Raw genomic sequence first — 24176 nt, forward strand, 5'->3', positions numbered from 1 at the left:
CGACATTTCGGTTATCAGTCGATTGCTTTAACCGCTGCGCCACTAGGAGCTCTGTTGGCACAGTGGTTAAAAGCTCGGCTACTTATCAAAAGGTCAGCAGTTTGAATCCACGAGGCGCTCCTTAGAAACCCCTATAGGGTCACTATGAGTTGGAAATGACTTGATGGCAACGGGTTTGGTTTTTGAGGTAGCACTAGGACCACAGAAATTTCCTTTCCTTCTTCATTTTCCTGTAGGGGGAAAAGCATGATCTTATGTCAAAGGTCGATATGTCAGCTGGTTCGTCACTCCACTCTCTATGGGACCTTGTTTCTTTCTGCCATAGCCCTAGGACAAGAATAACTGTTATTGAATAATAATTTGTTTCCTTATTTATTAGCTATCTCTCCACTAGCCTGGAGGCCTCATGAGGAGGCCCGTGTCTGTCTGCTGTCGCTATCTGTGGATTCATAGCTACAACTGAGCATCGGAGGTGCGTGTGTGATGTTACCTCTGCATGGGTGTATGAGCCCAGGTGTGGTTTGGGCTGTCCGTGGCCTTCTGGGGGTGGGGAGGGCTCTACAAGGCTCAGCCCTGATAGGACAGGCTCGATGTCTCTTGTCATCTACTAGAAGGACACGCATGTAACAGTGGCACAGATTGCTCATAGGTAAAATCCCCGTCCCCTACCCTGCCCTGCCTGGGTTCTGTCCAATTCCAACTTGGTCATCAGGAGAGGTATCCCTTCCTGGGCCCAGCCCACACAGGGGGATCCTTTACTGCTTACAGGTGCCCTTTACTGCTGACCATCAGGTTGTCCTCAGGCCATGGGTGAGGGGAAGGGCTACACCCTAGTCTGTAGAGTTTCTTCCATTCCACGTGATTTTCCTCAATTATAGTTTTTTGTTCTTCCTTCTACTTGAAGGTCGTCTTTTCTTTCTAGACCTTCATCGTCTCTCCCCTGCTGCATTTCCCACTTCTTTTCTTCCCTGTTCCTTTAAGCTTAGTTCTATCTAGCATCTCAGAGGGGAGTAAACCAGCAATGCCAATCGACCTCCTTTGCACTTGAAATCTTGTTTCTGCTTCAGTATGAGTGCAAGTGAGAGAGAAGATGGGAAAGGAAGATGGACGAGAACAATCCGATTAATACTTTTAGTTGAGTCACAAATATTATACCTCCCTCCCTGTGCGAGTCCAGAGGCCTCTGAATATGAACCACAGAATCCTCTGTGCAGTGAACTATTATTTCATTTTCTTCGCTACTTGTGTTTTGTGAACACTTGGTTGAGTTTCGCAAACCTATCCAAGCACCCACTTGGTGCCAGATTCTGTGCATCCGTCCTCAGTGTATTTGTGTTTGCTTTTCTCTCCTTTGAAGGGAGCTTAGAAATTATCAGGCCTGAGGTCCCTGCTTGGAGGTGCAGAAAGTGAGGCCCTGGAAGGTAAAGCGATGAGTCAGGGTCTCAGAGCTGGTGTAGAGCTTGGCCTCGCCACAGGACCTAGCTCTTCCCAGCAGCCTCTGGGTTGACAAGAGACAACAGACATTACTAATAACCTCAGTGTCCAGTCCTTGGGTGCTTTCCATGTGCTGATGCTGTACAAAGTGCTTTCCGTGACGTCTCTCTTTTATTCTTAGAGCAGCCCTGTAAAGCAGTTGTCATTGTTACCACGACTATCCTTGCTTTTTTACAGATGAGGAAATTAAGCTTTGAAATAGCCAAGGTACTTGCCTCAAGTCAGATGCTTAGTGCGTAGGAGAGCTGAAATTCCCTTCTGGGTCTTTACGAACGTGAAGTCTGTGCCCTCTTCTGCTTCACAGAATAAACAGGCTGCACGCGAGTTTGAGAGAGGCTGCTGGTACCAAGTCTTCCCTGTAAATGAAGAGAGGCACTGGCGTTATTTCTTGATTTTCAGAATCATTTTCTCTTTTTAAGAAGTCATTCTGATTTCTAAGGTGGCGGTACAATGATTAAAGCACTCAGCTGCTAACCAAGAGGTTGGCAGTTCGAATCTACCAGCTGCTCTGTGGGAGAAAGATGTGATAGTCTGCTTCTGTAAAGATTTACAATCTTGGAAACACCACTGGGCAGTTCTACTCTGCTTTATGGAGTTGCTATGAGTTGGAATCGACTTGAGGGCAGCTGGTTTGATTTTTGTTTTTTTCTAGTAGGAAACTTCCCTGGAGTCCTTCTGTTTGTCTCTCAGCTGCTTGATTGCTAAATCCTTCCAGAAACTTGGTGCCCTCGCTCCTTCCACACCTCCTCTGTTGACAGTCTCAGCCTCCTGTTTCCACACTCAGCTGCTGGGAAAACATCCCAGAAAGGAAAGCAGGCTGTAAAAAATGGCCTGGTATCTGGCAGGTGCCTTAGCTGAGCTGTGGGCTCTCAGGTAGCAGCCCCTGAGCACAGAGGGGTTTGTACCAGATCTAGCCCCAGCTCAGCATGGCAGAGAAGGATCCTGAACTGCTTAGGCACCTTCTGCCTTCAAAGGTGGCAAGAGACAACAGATTTAAGATGTCCCTCAGTGAGCAGCTTTTAAAACATTGATGTAGGCTCTTATTAACAGAAAGGATGAGGGAATGTACAGGCCCTTGTGTATGTGGTTGGATATCGTGGAGAGGAGCAGTGGGGTATGAAGAGATGTTGAAGGAGTAAGGTGTGAGGCTATTTGTGGGGTAGGGATAGGAGCGTGTGTAAGGGGTCAGGTAGGGGTGTATGTGTGGAGTAAGATGTGAGGGTGGGGGGTTGGTTGTGAGGGCATGTGTATGGGGTTACAGGGTATGAGGGTATGTGGGGGGTAGGGTGTGAGGGTGTGGGAGGTAGGGTGTGGGTGTGGGTGGGGGAGTAGGGTGGGAGGGTATATGTGTGGGAGGGGTATGAGGGTTTGTCGGGGTGGGTGTGAGGGTATGTGGGGTGTAGGGTGTAAGGGTGTGTGGGGGGTAGGTTGTAAGGGTGTGTATGTGGGAGTAGAGTGTAAGGGGGTAGGTGTGAGGGTGTGTGTGTGGTAGGGTGTGTGGGGTGTAAGGTGTGAGGGTGTGTGGGAGGGGTAGGGTGTGAGGATTTTGGGCAGAGGATATATGGAGCATAGGGTGTGAATAGGAGTGAGTGTGTGTGTGTTGGGGGTCATAGTAAGGAAACGACCGATGGCTGCGCTCCACGTGACTGTTCCTGCTGGAGCTGGGTAGGTGGAGGAGCTGCTGAGACCTGCACTGCTTCTCCATTGCGTGGGAGCTGTGCTGGCCATGGACTCAGGTGTGACTCACTTTCACCTGGTCAGGGGAATTAATTTACTGGGCGTCTGCATCACGGCAGGATGTGTGCGTCAGTCTGCATGACTTGTTAAGAACCATGGGAGAAATTTTAAATGAGAAATGAAGGGGACCGGTGGGAGGTTGTGCTAGGGGCTATGAAAGATAAATTGCTTCTCCCTCAGTGGCTCAGCCACAATAAGTGACCAAGGTCGTCTCTCCGCTCTGCTTTGATAAAAGGCAGCTGCAGTCTTGCTGTGTGAGAGAAGTCACCTTAGAAGATGTGCGCACACACACCCCAGATGCAGATAAGGGGGCCCCCGAAGCCCCTCCCAGATGCCAGGCGCCCTCTGCTGCAGTAACTCTTTATGCGCTGTGGTCTGCTGCAGGCTTTGCAGGGGAGGGACGACAGCTTTTATGAATGGTTGCCTGGGAGGGGCCTAATGTCATCTGCTCCTGATGTCAGCACAGTGAATGAAACTCTTGCGAAGCGTAAAGCCTCAAGCACCCGGGAAACAGAAACCTTCTCAGATTAGTTCTCCCGAGTGCAGTGTCTCTTGCTGACGAAATCAAGTCCCATGTGTCACAGATAATCCATATACCTTAGGATTTAAATGAGGCAGAATCTGAGGCTGCATGTGGAATAATGCGTATCTGATTCTGACACAACCAGCTCTTTTCCCTGCAGCAGCTGTGGCTGCAACCCTCTTCCTGCCCGGCCCTGGAGAAAGGTGCTTGCGGAAACTGTGGAGCCATAGCTGGGCTTTAGGCATCTACTGAGCTAGCCCAATGTTCTGCTTTTGCTGGCAGAATTCCTTGCTGAAGCTCCAAGCCCTCGAATCTGATCTGTGCTCTGCATTTTTGACAAATCAGGAAGAAGCTGCTCAGGTGCATGGAGTCAAGGACCCAGCCCCAGCATCGACCCAGAGCGTGCCTGCCGATGGGGCGGATTCTGCAGGTAAGAGGCAGGGCTGGGGCATGCCCTCGTTTGTACTCTCAAGGTAGTTCAGCCTTTTGTTGCTCCATCCTGAACTCGGCCCACTGGGGGAAACGGTACCTGGTGCAATATGAAAGCTGAAGAGGTGCTTCTGAGTTACACAGAAGTAGCTGAGCGAGAGCAGGGGGAATGAGGATGTGCTGTAAGGTAGAACCTTCTCTCTAGCTAGAGGCCAAGAGTCAGACTTACATAAATGGGGTTCAGGTAGAAAGCACCCACCCCGACTTCTAGTCTTCATTTTCCTGTTTGGTGTTATGTGTCAAATGAGTGTGGGCTTGTTTGACATCACTGGACCTAGATAACTTGTGCTGTCTTGAAACTAATGATATCTTTGAGGTCGTGTGGGGATGGAGGAGTTTAAACGTTGCTACTTCCTTTCTTGTATTAACCGCTTGTAAGATGACCCATCAACACAGGGAGAGTGGAGGTGAGTGGCATAGCTTACTGTTATCCTATATTGTCTTGTCTGTCTCAATTTTTTTTTTTTTAGCGTTCATTTCTGTGTCAAAAATCTCAGAATTAGGTCTCATTTGTCTGAAGTTTCTCCAATTTTAATCCCCCTAATGGTAGGTTGACTATCAAGCAGAAGGCAAACTAATGCTCCCAAGAAGACTTAGACAGGAAAGAGGCACTAATTTAAGGGAGTAGAAATGAGAGCACTGCTTATCTTTTCTAACACAAATGGGTCGGAGGTTTGCAGGCTGGTTTCTGGATGGATGGTAGAAATAGGCTTAGGTGAGCTTGCTTCATGAGATGTCCTTTGTCTCTAGGTTTGATGGAAGAGGTTTACAAAGGTAACCTATTTCAGCAGCATTAACAATAGTACATTTAAGACACTACTGTTTAAAATGGCCCACAGCAGGCAAAACAGTCATCTCTCATGTTGAATGCAGATGAATAACCGCGGCAAATGATAGCTATTATTAGTAGCTACTGTTATTACTGAAGACTTTCTATAATTCAGGCACTGTTCTAAGCCCTTCATATGTATTATATTAAATCCTTAGACCAACCAATGAAATAATACTATTCCAATTTTATAGTAAGGACACTGAGTCCTGGAGAGGTTAAATAACTAGTCCAAGGTGACTGCTGGTAAGCGGTAGATTATTTCCCTATGGATGCAGGTGTCCAGTTGCCTTGTTGCCTGGAGAGTTCCCCTGCTGTTGGAATGCGCTGCATGTGAAACTGGGCCAGGGCCAATGTCAAGCCAATTAGGGATTTAAATCAGATTATTGGACAACATCCTTCTTCTTCTTCCAACCCCATACCCTACCCCCTGTAAACAAACAACATACAAAACATATAAAGCAGCTTCAAGTCAAATACAGATTAACCTTTAAATTATCTGATGTTTTTGGATTAGCTAGGTAAGTGCCTGGCAAAGAGTGACTGTTCAATAAAATAGCCGTTGCATGTTAGATATGGATGTATTTCTTTCTTTCTTTTTTTAAATTATGACTTTCATGTGTGTGTATCTCCTATTTTCCCCCAAAGATCAAGAATAGTTTTGCATTTTCTCACTTTGGGTGGACAGGATTTGAAACAAGCTTTTAACACTCCCTGAAAAATGGAAACACATACTGGGTATAAGTAGGCATTGCCCACACACATAAAACCAACAATACATTCATTCCATGGTAAGTTTCAAGTGGGCAGAAGGCTGCTTATGGTGGAGGCTTGTGGGTTGGATGCTGGATTTTCCAAAATGTGGATGAATCTGAGGTGTCCCAGAGCTCTTCCAAGGGCGACTTTGAAGAGGTTTTCACATTGTGTTTGTGTGTGCGCGCATGCATGTAGATGCATGGGGAACGTGTTCACTAGCCAAGAACAGCTGTAAAAAGTTTTCAGAGATAAAACCCATCCCGATGTTTTTCACCTTGCAGAGCTCATGCACAAGAAGGAGTCTGGTTTGGCTGAAGCGACTTCATGGGAACTTCATGTGGGGAATGTAGTGGACTTTGTGTTGCTTTATTTGATACATGTTTCTCTATAATTTTCCAATAAAACCTTTTGCTACAATGGAGAAGCCATCCACTAGATGTTTTCAGGGGCCTAAGGAGTCTCTTCATTTGGCAGAGATATTGTCAGATGAAAGGCTTTTTGGAAGACACTCTTACAGGTTAAATGATGGGATGGATTGGTTTCATTGGCTTCCAGGACTCACTCTGATAGGCCATACATTTTCTAATTAGTGTCACTCAAAAGGAAGAAATTTATGTTCTCTTAGATCAGGGTAAACTTTGAACACCCTGAAACTGCAGAGTTTTTTGTATGTAAGTCCCTGGTGAGAGGGTGATAGATTGCATAAGATTATCACAGATGGCTGTAAAGCATTATAGCAATTTCAAAATAGTTTTGTCTTTCTTCAAGTTTAGCATCTAGCCTTGAGCCTTAAATGTACATAAATATTCAATTAGTAATGTTTATGTCAGTAATTGGTATAATGAAGACAAAACCCATCGATAGGCTATGGTGACAAGTGATTTTTACAGGAATATCTAGATATAATACGCTACCATTAAAGGCAAACATTCATAAATATAAATTGATGTCACTTAAATGGATTTCAAACTTAGACTTAATTAGGGCATAGCTTAAGTAAATTTTTTAAATTCTGTCGTGGGTATCTGAAATGATGGTTAACTCGATGAACAAAGTATAGTGGTCTCAATGTCTAAAGATCAAAATATTGGGCTTTAACATAGGCTTATGAGTTGCAAAGACCAGCCCCACCTGATGGTACAATGCCTGACATGCTTCCCTAGTCCAGAAATCCAATCCTAAACTTCACCTGCAGTAAGACACATCTCCTGGTTCCCCTGGAGGGGCACTGTGTTGTAGAAAGTGTTCCCAAATCTACCTGTACATTAAAATTACTAGGGGAGCCTTTTAAATATGGAGATTCTCAGGCCTCCTCTCTAGATAGTCTGGGGTGGAAGTCCAGGAATCTGTATGTCTCATAAACACACCTAGGTAATTGGGAACCACTGGTGAAGTGAACAGTGTCTGAATTATGAGAGAGAAGGTCAAGTTCTCTTTGACTCTGCCCACCTCAACTTCAACATTAGAAAGAGACCTGCAGACCTTGTCACTCAGGGTCTCTGACCAGTGATCTCAGTCCATTTACTTCAGAAGGAGAAATGTGCTCAAGCACTCAAGTCCACAGGCTGGGGATGGATGGCATGGGGACATGGACAAAGGGTGGAGTCATAGATATGAGGGATTATGGGGTCCTTAGAGTAAAGTCCATTTCAGCAAACACTGTGGCTAGAGGCAACTGGAGACTTATTACCAGAAATAATAGCTCTACAGCAGTACCTAATTAATTCTTTTATTCTAAAATCTTGATTTTTCAAATTGAACTTTCCATTTGGCTAAGAGCCTTATTGCTAATGTTGATAATTACAGGACACAGATGTAGTATATCTATTTACAGGCTGCAATTATTCCTATAAAGAATTCTGCCTGGTCTGCAGAATTATCTCTTTCTAATGTTGAGGTGAGGGAGAAAGATGTGGCAGTCAGTTCTACCTTGTCCCATAGGGTTGCTATGAGTTGGAATCTACTCAATGGCAATGGTTTTTTAATGTTGAGATGGGCAGATTCAAAGAGAACCTGACCTTCTGTCTCATAACTCAAGACACTGTTGACTTGACCAGTGGTTCCCGATTACCTAGGAGTGCTTATGAAACATACAGATTCCAGGACTCCCACCCCAGACTGTCTAGCGAGGAGGGCTGAGAATCTTCATGTTTGAAAGGTTTCCCTGGTGATGCAAGCAGGTTTGGGGACACTTTCTAGCACATAGTGCCCCTCCAGAGGAGCCATGGAATACGTTCTTGCTGCAGGTGAAGATGATAATTGGATTTCTGGAACAGGGGAGAATCTCAGGCATTGTACCAGCAGGTGGGACTGGTCATCCATGTAACTTGGTGCTTTATCATAATCTGGCAACAGCCCCAGATGGTCTTTGAAAGTCAGGGGAAAGGATCTCCATTACTTCAACCTCAGAAGTGCATGGGATTTCCATGTCTCTTAGAAACTTCATTTGTCATGAGTGTGTATGTGTGTGTGTGTTATTTTTCAACCCTTCTGGAACCGTTTTATAGTTATACAGGTATATTCCACCTGTTGCTTTAACTAAAAAAAATTGCTACCACTGTTTATCCTAAATTGGTTCCTTTAAAGCAATGGTTTTCAACTGGGGTCAAATTTCCCCCCTAGGGGACATTTGGCAATATCTGGAGACATTTTGGGTGTCACAGCTGGGAGGTAGGTGCTACTGGCATCTTGTGGGTAGAGACCTGGGTTGCTGCTAAACATTCTACAAAGCACAGGACATCCCTTCACAACAAATGATCTGGTCCAAAATGCCAAATAGTGCCGAAGTTCAGAATCCTTGCTTTAGAGGCTTTTAAAGAATAACACTAATGCTTGCTAACACCCACCTCTTACTTGTACCAGGTGTTGTTATATGAATTTTCTTATTTTATCCTCACAAGAACCCTGTGAAGCAGGTGCCTTTATTATCCCCAGCTTAAAGATACAGAATAAACTTAGAGAGTCGATGTAACTTGCTGAAGGTCCTACAGCTACAGTGGTGGTGGGGGGTGAGGGGTAGGGAGGATGGGAGAGATGGCGAGGGTGTTCCTCAGTACGGTTCTAGAGTCTAAGCTATTCACCACTATGCTAATTGCCATTCAGCCTACATGTTAAGGCCCCATAGTTCTAATATCCTAGAATTTCAAATTAAGCCCTTAGCTAGCCTACGTACACTATACATAACTAATGTTTTGAAACAGGCATTTTTTTTCATGTATCTCTGATTTTGTTTGTCAGACTGAAAAGACCTAGATTTGTTGTGGATTAATCTGGGGTAGTCACTCTGTCTCCATGGTCATTTCAGCTCCCCTGAGCTAAACCATTTCTAGGTCCCTCTGCCTGCCTTCTTCTTCTTCTTTTTTGGCTCAACCAAAGAGAAGACTCTATTGGCTTAGCTAAGTAAGAAGTTCAGAGAATCCTAGACTGAGGCATGGATTGATCCAAAGGTTCAGGATGTCCTCAGGACTCCAGTGGTATATCTCCCGGTGAATCCCTTGGCTCTATTCTTTTTTGTTGGTTAGTGTCATGTTTAGGCTGTCTTCTTTCGGGATAGTTAAGGGGCTGAGAAAAGTTAGGGCCTCACCTCTGCACACCACACCATCCAGAAGAAACATATGGCACATCCAGTCTGGTTGCTTTCAAGGGAGAGAGGAGGCTTCTGGTGAGGAACTAAGCTCCTCTCTTAGGCAACCACATCACTGAGAACAGAGATTCCACCTATCTGTTGACTGCTTGTTACAGATTTTGTAGACTGGCCGCAAAAACTTCATTCCTATTCCCCTGTGCTTTTCTTGCTTGTTACAGAGATTGTAGACTGACTGCAAAAACTCCATTCCTGTTCTCCTGTGCTTTACTTGGAGTGTATTTACCTGACTTGCACAGGGTATTCCAGATGGAGTCAAATAGTTTTTTGTTTTCTTAAATAGGTACAGAGGTATTATAGTTTTGCAAAATGCTACCATTGGGTGAGACTAGGCAAAGTGTACAAGGGATCTTTCTATATATTTCTCATAACAGCATGTGATTCTATAATCTCAATTTTAAAAAGTGAATTAATATCTAAAAAAACGATATTGGCACGGGGTGTTTTATAAAATAATTACAAAATAATTATGCTTTTAAGATTTTTTTCCCAAACTCCTCCTAGTGATGCACAGTGTTTTCTTGCCTTTTTGCCATATAGTGTATTGGACAAGAGCTCCAAAAATCTCATTACGTATCAAATTAATAGTTTCATGCTTATGATTTGTTAAGAGTAGACTGACTTGTTTTCTCTAGCCACGTTACTAACTGGCCTGCAGCAGTCATCTGTCACTACTTAGTCTCTTCATGGCTTTTGAACTTCTTCTGTGGTTGCTTAGCATTTTACTCTTTGAAAAACATCAACGTCATCTGCAAATTTAGACTTATCACTATATACTTCCTCTTCCCTGGCATTTCTGAAAATGTAAAATAAGATTAATCCAGGATCCATTTGCAAGGATTGGTACTGACGTGTCCATCATAAAGATAGTAATTCAACTCTGCCCTCTGTGGCATATTGTTAAGTGAATTTTGTATCCATCGCAAAATATTTAGCCTGGCCGTCATTTTGGTTTTATTTGTAAACAGCCTTTTGTATGAAAACCATGCCATCGACTTTTGGGAAGCACAAGTAAGTTCTATGTATGGGCTGTCTTGTTCAGAAACATAGTTTCTTGCAGAATTCCATGTGATAGCGGGACAACCATGGACAGGCTATTTAACCTTTTCATGCCTCCGTTTCTTTTTTCTGAAAAATGGGAAAACTAATAGTATCTACTCCTGAAGATGGTTGTGGAATGACATGGCATGATACATGTGAAGCTCTTAGCGCATCGTCTGTGGTAAATGCTCAAAAAACATCAGCTATCATTATTAAACGAGCTGGGAGTTGTTACTGCATTCCGAACTTACGTTGCCTTTCTTCTAGTTGAAAATGTTTGAATTTGTCTTTAGATGTCTATACTCTATTGTAATTTTTAACTACTTTTAAGGTGTGGAAATGACATTTAGAATGGTTCATTCTCTAGGTTCCCTCTAAAGTCTTGCTTATGATTGACATTATACTACTTCCCTTAAGCAAAAGGCATTTATAAAAGCAACAATCTTTAGTGCTGATGGTTGAATAATTACTACCTATAAAAGCTGAAACTACATTTGTTATAATAAAATCTCTCTTGTACTAAACCTCTGACATACTATTCATGATTTTTCTCTGCTGCTTTTATAACCACCTTCATATAACCTCTCATAGAGGGAGCTTCACATTAACCCCTTGTTTTCCAAAGGAAGCATTTTTTAAGTGATTTCAAAATTTACAGATGATAGGGTAATTTAATTCTTTGAAGCTATTTCTACAACTGCTTTATAAGGGAAGGAAATAATCAATATCACAGCCCAAACTACTAGGTGTTTTTTTTTTTTTTTTTTTTTTTTCTAATTTTTGTTCAGTTCTTAGGTCGGGCCAAGTACTGGGGTAACTTGCATTATCTCATTTGTCCTTCCCACAACTCTTTACAAATAAGGATTTTGAGTTGAAGAGGCTTGTCTGCCCAAGGCTACAACAGCTGTGAGTGAGGGGCACTGACAGATTAGGCCCAGGACTTTGACTTCAGAGCCCAGGCTTTTAACCAGTCTTAGTCTTCCTTTTTTTTTTTTTTGTAATTAATAGACTTTATTTTTCAGAACATGGTTAGGTTTACAAGAACTGAGCAGATAGTACAGAGAGGTCCCATATACCCATTCTCCCTCTGCACAGTTTCCCATATACTATAGCCGTTCAAAAAAAAAAAAAATCTTTCTTCTGGTTATTTTGGTATTGTTTCTCCATGGTTATGAAGAGCACAGCCTGGAAGTGACCAGACAATATGCCTAGAAGCTTGGGGTCTGACACTGCTCTGCACACCTCCCAGGCCCAGGCTGGGGTGGACATCCGCTCTAGTCTCTTTCAGTTCCCTGAGAGTCAAAAGTTTCTGTGGTTCTGCCTGTGTTAGTCTGCTGGTCCACTTTCTTTGACTCAGTTGGCTAATTCAGACGAACTAATTGGACACTTGAGATGGTAATTTATGAGCGTGCTTCCTAACAGAGTTTGGATAAGCCTTTTAAAGGTACAACCACTTGGTTGGAATTTCCTCCCATAGTCTTCTTCCTGTTAGCTTTCAACTTTCCTTCTGCTTCTCAAAGCATATCTGCTCATAAATGACAACTTCTTTCGAAAATGGCTCTTGTTACATTAATAGCAGATTTTTATCAGCTGTACCACTAAGGTGATCAATTGTGCAGGAATCAACTAAAAGACCTGGGAAATCGATTAGGCTGAAAACTGATCAGCATCACAGCACCCAGCTCTATCTGCCAAGAGGCTTCTGCATCTTTGATGCTGTGGTGGCTGATGTTTGCTTCCCCCACCCCACCACCCCACTCCCCAACCAGGCAGCTCTGGCAGAGCTCTGCACCTGAGCAGACATTGTTCAGCCTGATTTTAATCTGAGCAGTTGGCTCCACGTATGTGACACAGGGAGGGAAAAAGATGAGATGAAACTGTTTATTGGCCACTTCCCTTGGATATTTCTCAATTGTTCTTTGACAGTGTGCATGCAGGCAAAGGAATAAGTCCTGATTAATCAGAGGAAAAGTGAAAAGATTCATCCAGTCACCTCATACGTTTGTCTAGAAGATTGTTTTTTCTTTCCTCCCAAATTGGGCGATTGGATTAGTGCTATTTTAAAAACTGCTTCCAAAAATATGAATGATACTTGCCTCAGATGTACTGTTTCAAAATAATGCAAAGAATGGGTTTCTTTCCTTTTGCATTATGACAGTGATCTGGGGAACTCAGACCTTACCTGTCCTCAGCCTGGGTCATGCTGCTGTAGCCCACAGTCCCAGTTGCCATTGAGTCCATTCTGACTCATGACGACCCCATGTGTGTCAGAGTAGAACTGCACTCCATAGGGTTTTCAGTGGCTAATTTTTCAGAAGTAGATCCGCAGGCTTTTCTTTTGAGGTGCCTCTGGGTGGACTCAAACATTGAACCTTACGGTTAGCAGCCAAGCTAACCATCTGCACCACCCAGGGAGCCTGTAGCCCATAGCAGAGCTCTGATTTAGGGCAGAAGGTGCTAACCTTCTGAAGACCTCAGTCTTCCGTGGCCAGAAGAGTTCACCTCCACTGTGCATTTCCTTAAGCCAACTGAACTGTTGTCATCCTGTCTCTCCTTCTCACCCACTCCTGCTACGACGCTGTCCCTTCTTTTTTTTCTTCTCCCACAGCTTCTGCTTCTCTTTCTCACGGCTTGCCACTTTATCTTCCTCTGTCATCTTTCAATCTTCTGGTCTCTGCTTCCTCCTTTCCTTTGGGACTTCCCTTTGCTAAACTGGCCATGGTGTGGAATTAAAACATATTTAAGATATTTATTGAATTTCATTTTGATACTTAAATTTATTGAATTCCATTATGATGATACTTAAAATTTGAGTGAGTTTAAATTCTTTACATCTCTCAAAATTATATCTTAAACAACATGTCAGCCAGATAACAATGTGATTTTCCTTTCGTTGCACCTCAGTTGGTATTACTTTTTTAAGGTGGAGGTCATTTACCCCTTATTCTGACTACTGAGACAGTGAAATACTATAAAGCACTTTAGAAATCTTTTAATAAAAGTTTACATAAGGTGTTATTGGACTTTTAAAATAACCAGTGACAGTATAGTCTGAAGCTGTATGTATTTCTGAGATTTAAATGTTATATGCACTGGGCAAAAAGTTATGTATATTATTAGGTATAATGGTGATGACTCAAGCTTAATTTTATTTATAAACAAACAAACAAACAAAAATCCAAAATTGTGCCTCCTCTCCCTAATTCTCTAGGAAACAGAAGTGATGAGAATATATTTATCTTAAGAGCTACTCCAAAACCTGAAACCTGAAACCTGGATCTCTCTTTACCAATGTAAATTTACAGGAAGATTGTAATACAGAACACAGAGGCAAGGAGAGATGTAGCAGATCTGGGCTGAGGCTTCTTGATCTATATAGTTTTCTGACCTCGGAGGAGTTTTGGAATTTCTCATTGCTCGGTAAAGCCAAAGCCCTAATCTACTGGCCATGCCTTTTGATTGAAATAGTACATTGGCTCCTTCAAAATGAAAATTAACTCACTCCAGAAGAGGGGTTGGGGAAATGTGCTGACAATGAACACAGACTTCTCTCTCCCGAGCTCCATACCTACATATATCCATGGCCTGCTGGGTGCCTCCACCTGAATGCCCCAAAGTGCCTCTTAACGCAACTTACCTGGAACTGAACTCATCTTTCCCTCCCCCAGATGGCTCTCCTCCTTGGTTTCCTAACTAGGTGGAATGTATCACAAAAATATAAGACAACAACTAGCATTTACTGATGGATTTTTATGCTCCCCTCCCCCAGGCACTGTCCTAAGCATTGACGTTTTTTATTTTTTAATCTAGCAATTTATGAGGTAGATACTGTTATTATTCCCACCTAAAACAGTGTGGCATGCAGTAGATGGTCAATAAACGTTTTTTGAATGAATGAATTCCCATTTTACAGTTGGGGAACTGAGGGTAAAAGGGATTATGTGTCCCAGGTCACACTGGTAGAATAAGTGACAAAACTTGAATCTAGGTCTTTCTGCCCCTATAGCCCTTGCTGTTATCCATGATGGCAAACTACCTTTTGAGATCTGCAGACTGCTGTTCTGTCATGCAAACCTGCCTTCATGATGACAATTTTCCTGCCCCTCTATCTGGCATTTCTGGTGGCTGTCCACAGAATCTAGCACCAGAAGCCTCCTTGGAGTGCTGACCTCTCCTGGCTTGGTCAGCCTCTCCAACCCGGAATCCCTTTTCATCTGCTCTTGCTCCCATCTCACACATCCTAACATTAGTGGTACTGCATCTCTATCTATGGTCTCCAACCAAGCAAGCTCACCTGTTTCCCCAGCCTCAGTTTATTGTGATGATTTCAGGTTTACCAGCATCTTCTTTCTCCTGACCCTGTATCTCACCCTTAATGCCTCTAAACCAAAACAACCAAACCTGTTGCCGTCGAGTCGGTTCTGACTCCTAGCGACCCTATAGGACAGAGTAGAACTGCCCCATAGAGTTTCCAAGGAGCGCCTGGTGGATTCAAACTGCCGACTTGTTGGTTAGCAGCTGTAGCTCTTAACCACTACACCACCAGGGTTTCCTCAATGCCTCTAGGCACCTCAAATTTCACATACCTAAAGATGAACTCATCATGTATCCATTAGATGTGTTTTGTTTCTGTTTTTATTGGGGGGGGGGGGTCTTTGTGTGCGTGACACTATTTCCTGTCTGTTACCTGGTCTGAGAGAGGCTGGCCAGAACCCTGATATTTAAGCCTCATTAGAATCATGGACATGCTTTTGGTTTATTTGGCTTTTAAAACCAGAACAAAGGCTGATGTTTGGCCTTTTGGAATGTACCTCAATGCTATCCCTGAGCCTGCCATAATGGGCAAACCACAAGACTATAGCTTATTACTCAGTTAAATCTTAGTGGTCCATCCCAAGATTTTGCAGACAGAAACTTAAGTTTTGAATTGCTTTAAAAATTCACATTAGAAAGGTACATTTTTAAATCTGACTGACTCATGTAACAGCTGTAATACAGCATCTACTTCTGCCTGGGATTGCAGCCAGATCAGAAGTGGTCTCTTGGCCTTCACACATTGATAGTTACTTCCCTTCTCAATGTTCCCTTCTGCTGGGTGAGGGGACTGCCAGAAACACCCTTAGGCTCTCCAGGTTAGAGTGGGGAGCCTGAGGGTGTTCTGTGGAGTCTTCTGCCTTCTAAGGCAGATACTGGTCAAACCTTGCCTGAATGGAGTTAACATACCACCTTCCCTACTGAATTTAAAATGGAGAGCGTACTGCTTGTAAAAACAGCTTGGGGGCAGCGTCTGACCTCCTCCAACCCCACAAGGGGGAAGGAGAACCAAGATCAACAGCGCAAGGCTGACACCCATGAGGTGGAGGCCATCTTTACTAATTCTGAAACCAACCATCCCTCGCACAGCACTCTCTACTTTTCTGCTGGATTCGATAATTCATAGCAACAGCCACACTGAACCCAAAGACCATATTCAGGATTATGAGGTTTATTAGAAGGGAAGTAACAGTTACAATTCAGGCTCAGGAACACTCAGGATACAGTTTTTTCATCAGGACAGCCTCTCCCCAGCTGTGCTTTCAGGCAAGCCTTTCCCTGGCCCTTGGTTTCTGCCCAAAGGCACTCAGCTTTCTCTCTCCGTGGGCTGGGAAGCCCAATGTGCCGTCTCCTGCTGCCTGGTCTCTGCTGCCAGGTCTCTCCTTCCTTGGTGGTGAGCTCCTCCTCCTGCTCTGGAATTGGCTCTCTTTTAAGGCAAAACTGACCAATCCCCTTGGTAGGTCACAATTACCCTATCACACAATCACCTGGGTGGGAGTTACGAGACCATGGCTAGAAAGGCCACACACAAAAGTAATTAATCGCACCACACTACTACCAGCCTCAAGTGGTTGCTGTGAAGATTAAATACATGCAAAAACTCTTAGAACAAGTTTGAGAACACAGTCACTCCATCTGTATTAAATATGATTATTATTATTTATAAATAAGGACTGATTGGAGGGCCAACCTGTTGAGAAGTATATTGGTTCTCATTTTCCACATTAACCCTATGGGGGCTCCTAGTGAGGTTAGTTCTCAGTAAGGGAAAATAATATTCAACTCCTTTAATTTGATGATAATAATAATTAAAATGATGATTCTTACGATTACTGTGTTAAGCAGTTTTTATGCCTTGTCTCAATGTTTTATCAAATATGATCTATAGCGGACATATGGGTGAACACTGTTAGTTTTAATAGGAATTTATTTTCATGCATATTAGCAGAAAAATGTAACTTACACATCACATTCATGATTTCTGATCCATCATTGCTTAGGATGAAGGTGAAATTAAAAAAAGTAGGTTGAAATTTAAATATATATGTAATTTAATAATAAAATTAAATATATATGTATATGTATGTGTAGTTTAAAGAAGGGTTTATGTAGATATGGCAAAAAGTTTGTAAGGGATACAGTTTTATTTCATTCATCCTCACTTAGCTTCTGAGGCAGACGGACCATTTTTCTCCCCATTTTACAGATGAAGAAACTGATGTTTAAAAAGGTCCGTCATTTCCAAAGTCTCTCTTAACAAGTGGTAGACCCAGTCTTCAGACTTACAAACTTTCCCTCTATTGTGCTGCCCCTTGGGTGCTTTCTTACTCCTCTCTCAGGAATGCTTTCATGTCTGTTGTCTCCTTATATTATTATTATTATTTTTTAATCACAGCCCCGTGAGTCAGTTGGCCCGAACTAGGAAGCTAAGAAGAGTAGGGAACTTGCCTGGAGCCCCACAAGAAAGTGTAGGCACACCAGGACTCTTGGCATCAGACCCCCTCGTCTAAACCACATTGCATTACATGATGGGCCCTGGCAAGCTGCCCCTTCCTTTGGAAGAAAAAGCAAAGTGCCCCAGGGAATCATCAGAAGCCACCTGAGTTTAATATTGCCATAAGCTTCTCCATCGGGGTCCAGTCTGGGAGGGAGCAGGGCCTGGGCTCGTTTCCCAGGATGGCAGCAGTGCCGGCTGGCTCTGAATCAACACTGGCCTCTTCTGGGCATGAAGCTCAATAAGTCTGTCTACACAAGTGCACACACATACACATGCGCCAGCTGATTTAATTAAGCTGATTCTCAACTCAGATGGTGAGTTCCAACAAAGAACTGAGGCATCACCACATTACCAGTGTTGGACTCTTTGGTGCTTTTCAACTGGGTGCTTTGGGGTCTTTCAGACTGATGGTGTCCTTCAGTGGTGAATTTGCGGGGGGAAGGGGCAGGGCGTAGGGATGTTAGTTAGACAGCTCTGGAAAATTATGTGAGTGCCCAAGGAAAACAGATGGCTATGTAAATGGAGTTTTACAGTCACTGTTACAATGCAGTTCAGAAAGAGCAATTCATAGCGATCTGTGCTTCTGTAAGGTTGTAGCTTAGGACTGTAGGTTTTGGAAACTGGACTCTTTCCCCAATTCTACTTCATAGTCGTGAAGCTGGGGTGTGAAGTACCTCCATTTTGGTATTATAAACCAGCACTGAGGGAGACCTCTGAGACCTTTGTTGGTTTTGACCCCAGGGCCACTGCTAAGCTGAAGGCTGCAGGCCCCAGACCTTTCCCGTTTAAACAGAAGTATGCTGGTTCCAGAGGGCCGTGGTGGTTCAGTGGTAGAATTCTCGAGTTCCTTGCCGGAGACCAGTTTGATTCCTGGCCAGTGCACCTCAAGTACAGCCACTACTTGTGTGTCCATGGAGGCTTGCTTGTTACTGTGATGCTGAACAGGTTTCAGCAGAGCTTCTAGATTAAGACTAGGAAGAAAGGCCTGGGAATCTAATTCTGAAAATCAACCAGTGAAAACTTTTTGGATCACAATGGTCCATCCCATTGTGCCTGGGGTAGCCATTGGTCAGGGGCTGGCTCCATGACAGCTAATGATGACGATGCTCATCCCAGGTGCTTGCTAAAGGTTCTGTTCTTCCTCATCATTGCTACCAGAAGATACTTCCAAGAAACAGAGAACATGATGAGTAAAATGCATTTCTTCTTAGAGCCTAATGGTTTAAGAAGTAATTGCGTGAGGAACCCATACACCTCTTGGTGGATTTGGAAAACAATTGTTAGTGTGAGCTGTGATTTATTAGTAGTAACTGTTACTCTTTAGGGCTCCTGCCAAACCACAGTGTTTTCTGGATAAATTATTCGTAGCAAGGGTGTTGCTGTGGTGATCTGTCATTCATACCAGCACACCTTGTCTGTGGACCTAAGACACTGGCATTCAACTGGCTCCAGCTCTTCCCCAGCCCTCATGTCCATTTCTGACCTCGGCTACTGGGAGAGTGCTATCTGAGAGCTTCAAAGGCACAATGGGAGGCATATCTACCCTCACAGTCTACAGCCCAATAGGGGAGAAGCCAGTTGAAAACACACAAGGACCTAATCAGAACTTTGATGTTACACAAAGCAAACTGCATTTCAAGCTCTAGAGAGCAGAGCCATTCTAAACCTGTTTACGATTCATAGGGTACCAAATTGTGATTAATGTTTATTTTGGAAAAGCGGATTGTCAGTATTTTCAGATTCTGCTTATTCATCTAGATAATTTTTGTTTTCCTCTTCCTTTGGGAAAGTAGAAGTTGGATTGTCCAGATTTGTATGCTGGGCACAATTGAGAAGTTTATTTGGCTGCTTCTTGAATAACATTTTACAGAGCCCCAGGATGGAGAGACTCTTACCAGGGCCCCCTGCAGTTAAGTGTTCTGATGTTCCTCTACTGATAAGCCTCACCCCCTATCCCCACCCACCAGGTTGTTAACCTTCTGGACTGCTCCTGGGGTGGGGAGCTTATGGGCTAATTTAAAGGGTGAGATTTCCGGCACAAAGTTGGGTAGCTGGTGAGATAGTTTGGAGCAGGCTTTGGCTTTTCTGTTTGGTTGGTTGGTTTTGGTCTAAGACAGAACACTGCATAAACTTTTGGAGGAGAAAATAGAATCATTCCTATTTCTACCATGCTTTGTAGTGAGAACGTATCATGTACCCATGTATCATGTATCCATTAGATGGTTTTTGTTTTATTTTATTTTTGTTTCTGTGTTTATTAGAAGGGGGAGCAGCCATATTTGTGTGTGTGACACTATTTCCTCTCTGTTTTCTGGCCTGAGAGAGGCTGGCCAAGAACCCTGATGTTTAAGCCTCATCAGAATCATGGACATGCTTTTGGTTATTTAGCTTTTAAAACCAATAAAGGCTGATATCTGGCATTTTGGAGTGTACCTGAATGCTACCTATGAGCCCTAGTGGTCCATCCCAGTATTTTGCAGATAGATCTTCTTGTGCTTTTATTTGTACACATAAATTATGCTTTTTATATAAAAGAGAATCATGTTTTGAAATTTGTGATTTTCATTCTGAACATCATTCCATGTTGATAAGCAGAAGTCGCCATCATTTTTAATGACTGCTGAATAATGTTCTGTCTGGGGACCCGTCTCCCCTCTCTTCTTACTTTGTTCTCTCTTCTCTCTTCCTTCACACTCACTTCTCTCCCCCACTTCATTGGTGGTTTGGTATTCCTTTACTTCCTCATAATCTATCATTTTCTTGCTCCAGCTCCATTTTATTATTTTGTTTTTAGTCAGTCTAATTTTTTGTAATCTACCCTCCCACATACGCAAATAATATGAAATAAAGAGAAATTTTGTAGAATTTGGGCTACGCTGACTCTATAACACATACTGAAATAATTTGTGTTTCCATTTTTTTGTTGATGGCTTTGTTATAGTTTCTATCCAGGTTCTGTGAGAATAAATATGACAGTATTCTTAAAGCCTTTTATATCCCCAGAAGGAAGAAATGACAAAGAGGCAAGACATTATAATGAATGTTTATGATCTTTACTTAGGAACATGACAGTCACAAATCCTCTCTCACCTCTGTCTTGATGATTTATCTTGTTTTCCCAGACCCCACACCAGTCCATAAAGACTGGCAGAATGAAGCCGATGATGGACCGGAAGATCTCCAGTCTGTCGGGCCTAGCAGGCTGCTTTATCACATAACCGATGGGGACAATCCCCTGCTGTCGCCACGATGCTCCATCTTCAGCCAAAGCCAGAGATTCAACTTAGACCCTGAGTCTGCCCCTTCCCCACCCAGCACTCAGCAGTTTATAATGTAAGAGAACCTGGTTATGTCCTCAACTTCATTTCATATGAATTTTCAAATATTGCATTTACAAACTTCAATGAAGTGTATGTGTCTGAAAGAGTGAAAGCATGTCTACCAATGAAACTCCAAGTTCTGAACAATAAATGACAAAATCAGTGTATTTCTAGTTGGAAATGCTGTTTCAAGCGTAAACATCTCAAGAGGAAATGGCCATGAGATACGAGTTTCCCCAAAGGCTTACATGTTTGAATGCTTTTGGCGAAATGAACAGAGTCCTAAAAAATATATGTACCTGTGAATATCAGGAATACCATTCCTGAGCAGCTCAATATTCTTTCCATCTCCAACAGTGGCCTCAGTGGAAAGATTGTGGGAATGCTTGAGATTTGCCCAACTCAAGTTCTTAGAGTCTAGAAAAGTGGTAGCTTACTTTGGCTGCAAAAAAAAAAAAAAAAAAACCAAACTACTTGGAATTTGCATTTGGGATTGGAGTGGGGAAGGAGAACTGTGTATTCTTTTTTTTTAAAGTTATGCAACTATTTCTGATGCATATCTAAAGTTGAAAACTTCTTGGTTAAAACTATACCTAGGGCATCTCTAGTTTCTCTAAATCATGTTGTTGTTCATGAATTTATCTAAACCTGGATCCATGGACTGAGCAAATACGTTAATTATTGCTATTGCATGTATAGCTGCGTGCACGTGAAAGGATGTATACATTTCTCTGGAGAGAGGGCCTATTCCTTTCATCAGATTCTCAAAGGCTCTGTTAAGTCAAGAAGAGTTAAGCACTCATCTAAATCTTCCTTGAAAATGTTGGTAGATGGGGTTCATGCAACCTATTGAGGATAATGCCTCAACAGAGCTGTCTCTTCTTGGACTTAAATTGGTCTCCTCCAGGATTTAGGACATTCATTTCCTGGACTAATATTCTGATGTTTGTATCTACCCATAATGGAGTTCTGTGATCAGGGGTTGCCATTAATGAGCAGATACTAATAGACCCATCACATAATGAACTACCCTCTGGACTTCTCTGATGATCCAGAAAGTTTGATTGTAGACCGGCAGTATGTACCGGAAGACCATTGTTCTTGATGTTCTTTCCTGCCCTGTAACCATCACAGGCCCCGAAGTTCTTCACGATGCAGCTGTGGGGATGGCAAGGAGCCACAGACCATTACCCAACTCACCAAGCACATCCAGAGCCTCAAGAGGAAGATTCGGAAATTTGAAGAAAAGTTTGAACAAGAAAAGAAGTACCGGGTAAAGACCCTGGGATTTGAAATAAGACTACATTGTGTCAGAGGTGTATGGGTTTTCCTGTATCTCCTTCCTTTTTGGGTACCCCTCTCTGCCAGCCACCATCTATGTTCCCACTGGCTAATCGAGAACCCCTCATAAATTGAGTTCCCCATCCTGGATCTGACTTGTTCTCAGATGCTGTCAGTTGATCTTACTTGACTATTAAGCACTGCCCCCCCCCTTTTTTTTTTTTTGAAGAACTGTATTATCACTAGTCTTCCTACCACGAAAATTTGAAAAACTGAATTATGGTCTTATTTTCTTTTAACTTTTTATCATTTACATTGTGTTAATTAACTATCAAGGACCCAAAGGGCAAAATCTCAGTAGTGGAGCAGAATGGAGGAAGAGAGAGTTTTCTTTGATAGGAAAGTACTTACTGGTTGAAGGATGGGAACCTCTCCAGTGACATCTGTTCAGGCCCTGATAAGTCCCTCCTGTCAAAGACACCAGTCTGTGCTGGTGTTGCAGTGTTATGAATTTGAACCTTTTTTTTTTCACATAAGAAACAATAGTCACAGGTACGTGTCTTGATGGCCAATGCTGGTTCTTATTTAGTTCCTCTTAAGGAAGCCCGGCTGGTACAGTGATTAAGAGCTCAGCAGCTAACCAAAAAGTTGGCAGCTTGAATCCACCAGGTGCTCCTTGCAAACTCTATGGGGCAGTTCTACTCTGTCCTATAGGGTCACTGTGAGTCAGAATGAACTCGACAGCAATGGGTTTGGTTTGGGATGGTGACCATAGCATAGAGAAAAATCATATCACGTAGAATTACACAAAGATATTGGGTCTTTGGCAGAGGGCCCAGAACAGCTTGTTATTAGAGTGAAAATAGACTGGGGAATAATCTCTTGCACATATTGAAATATTTAAAGGCTCACTAAGCAATTGGTACTGAGGCAATCAGAAGGTCCCTGTGAGTGCAGGATAAGTTTGTGACAGTGAGGTGAGACGGGTCATATTCCACTCTCCTGTTCTTCCTGTCCTGTGTTTCTCATAGTGGCCTCAAATTCACTAAAAGAGGAGCTTTAAGGAATGGGTTTCAGCTTTGCAAAATGGAGAAAAAAAAATCAGACTGGCTTTTCAGACAACCTTAATCAGGGTGTTGGAGATTTTCCTCTTTCCCAGCAATCTGGAAGTCACAGTAACTTGTTGCCTTCCATACAGCAAGAGGGGGCTTGGTGTATTATTAGTCTAGGCCTTTGTTTTACTGATGAGGAAACTGAGGCCAGAGAAGACCTATAACTTGCCTAAGATAGTTTGTCTTCTTTCAGCCCAGGCTTGGGGTGGTAGACTAAAGAAGTATCCCGATTTTGAGAGCTCCAGATATCCTGAGAGAAATTGATCTTTCCTGTTTGCTACTAGAGTGTAATTGGTTCTGTGATGTCCTCACATTGAAAACGGTAGAGTGACGACTAGGGCTCTGTTCCCAGCGCCTGCTACACTTCTCTTCCCTGGCAATTCCTGAGTCAGACTGACCTGTATTTGAATCTCAGCATAGCCACTTAGGAACTTTGTGACTTTACGCTCATTACCGTTCTGAGGCTCAGTTTATTCATCTACAAAGTGGAGCTAACATTTGCAGTGACTTCTGAAATTTGTGAAGTTAAATGAGGTAGTGCCAGTAAAATGCTTATTACAATGGAGGTAAGTGGTCCCAAATATTATTAGCTTTTAATCTATTTAATTTGTGTTGGAACAGACTGCTACAAGACAGTCCTTGCCTTGTCGGAAAATGAAGGAAACTTTTCCACATTAATTCTCCCCTGGATTTTTCTACCTACAACCACAGACATTTCACTCAAATATAACTGCCTCCCAGAAGCTGCCTATTTTGGAGGAGAACTTCTCCTGGCACCTCCTGTGTTTGTCTAGATAAGCTTTAGAGCCCGAGCAGACACGTTCACACACCCTTAAACACTCACACACGCAGAGGGACAGATTCAGGAGCAGGAGGGGAAGGAGGCCAGGGCTTTGAATTGGTTCGTTCCATTTCAAAACCCTGCTGAGAATTTGCATTTCCACCCTAGATATTCTGAATCAGAATCTACATTTTAACAAGATCCCCAGGTGATTCTTATGTATAAGAAATTTTGAGAACCACTGCCCTACTAGTCGTTTTCAGAATTGGTCCCTAACCTGCAGCATTGGCATCGCCTGGAAACCAGTTAGAAATATAAATTCTCTGCAGGGGTTGGAACTGGAACAAACTGGTTCAAAG

The 24176-nt window shown here is 43.0% G+C and overlaps 1 protein-coding gene across 6 annotated transcripts in view; it reads left to right on the forward strand.

Annotated features, from left to right (window-relative positions):
- Positions 1–24176, forward strand: part of FAM13C (family with sequence similarity 13 member C) — a 138961-nt gene that overhangs the window by 93298 nt on the left and 21487 nt on the right. For all 6 annotated transcript variants that reach the window (XM_004369868.1, XM_004369867.1, XM_004369870.1 and 3 more), the window contains 3 exons: positions 4100–4184; positions 20446–20656; positions 21778–21916. In XM_004369868.1, the coding sequence (XP_004369925.1) occupies positions 4100–4184; positions 20446–20656; positions 21778–21916 (435 nt within the window). The remainder of the gene's footprint in view (positions 1–4099; positions 4185–20445; positions 20657–21777; positions 21917–24176) is intronic.

The sequence above is a fragment of the Trichechus manatus genome, unplaced genomic scaffold, assembly GCF_000243295.1.
Source record: "Trichechus manatus latirostris isolate Lorelei unplaced genomic scaffold, TriManLat1.0 scaffold00007, whole genome shotgun sequence".
NCBI classification, from domain to species: domain Eukaryota; kingdom Metazoa; phylum Chordata; class Mammalia; order Sirenia; family Trichechidae; genus Trichechus; species Trichechus manatus.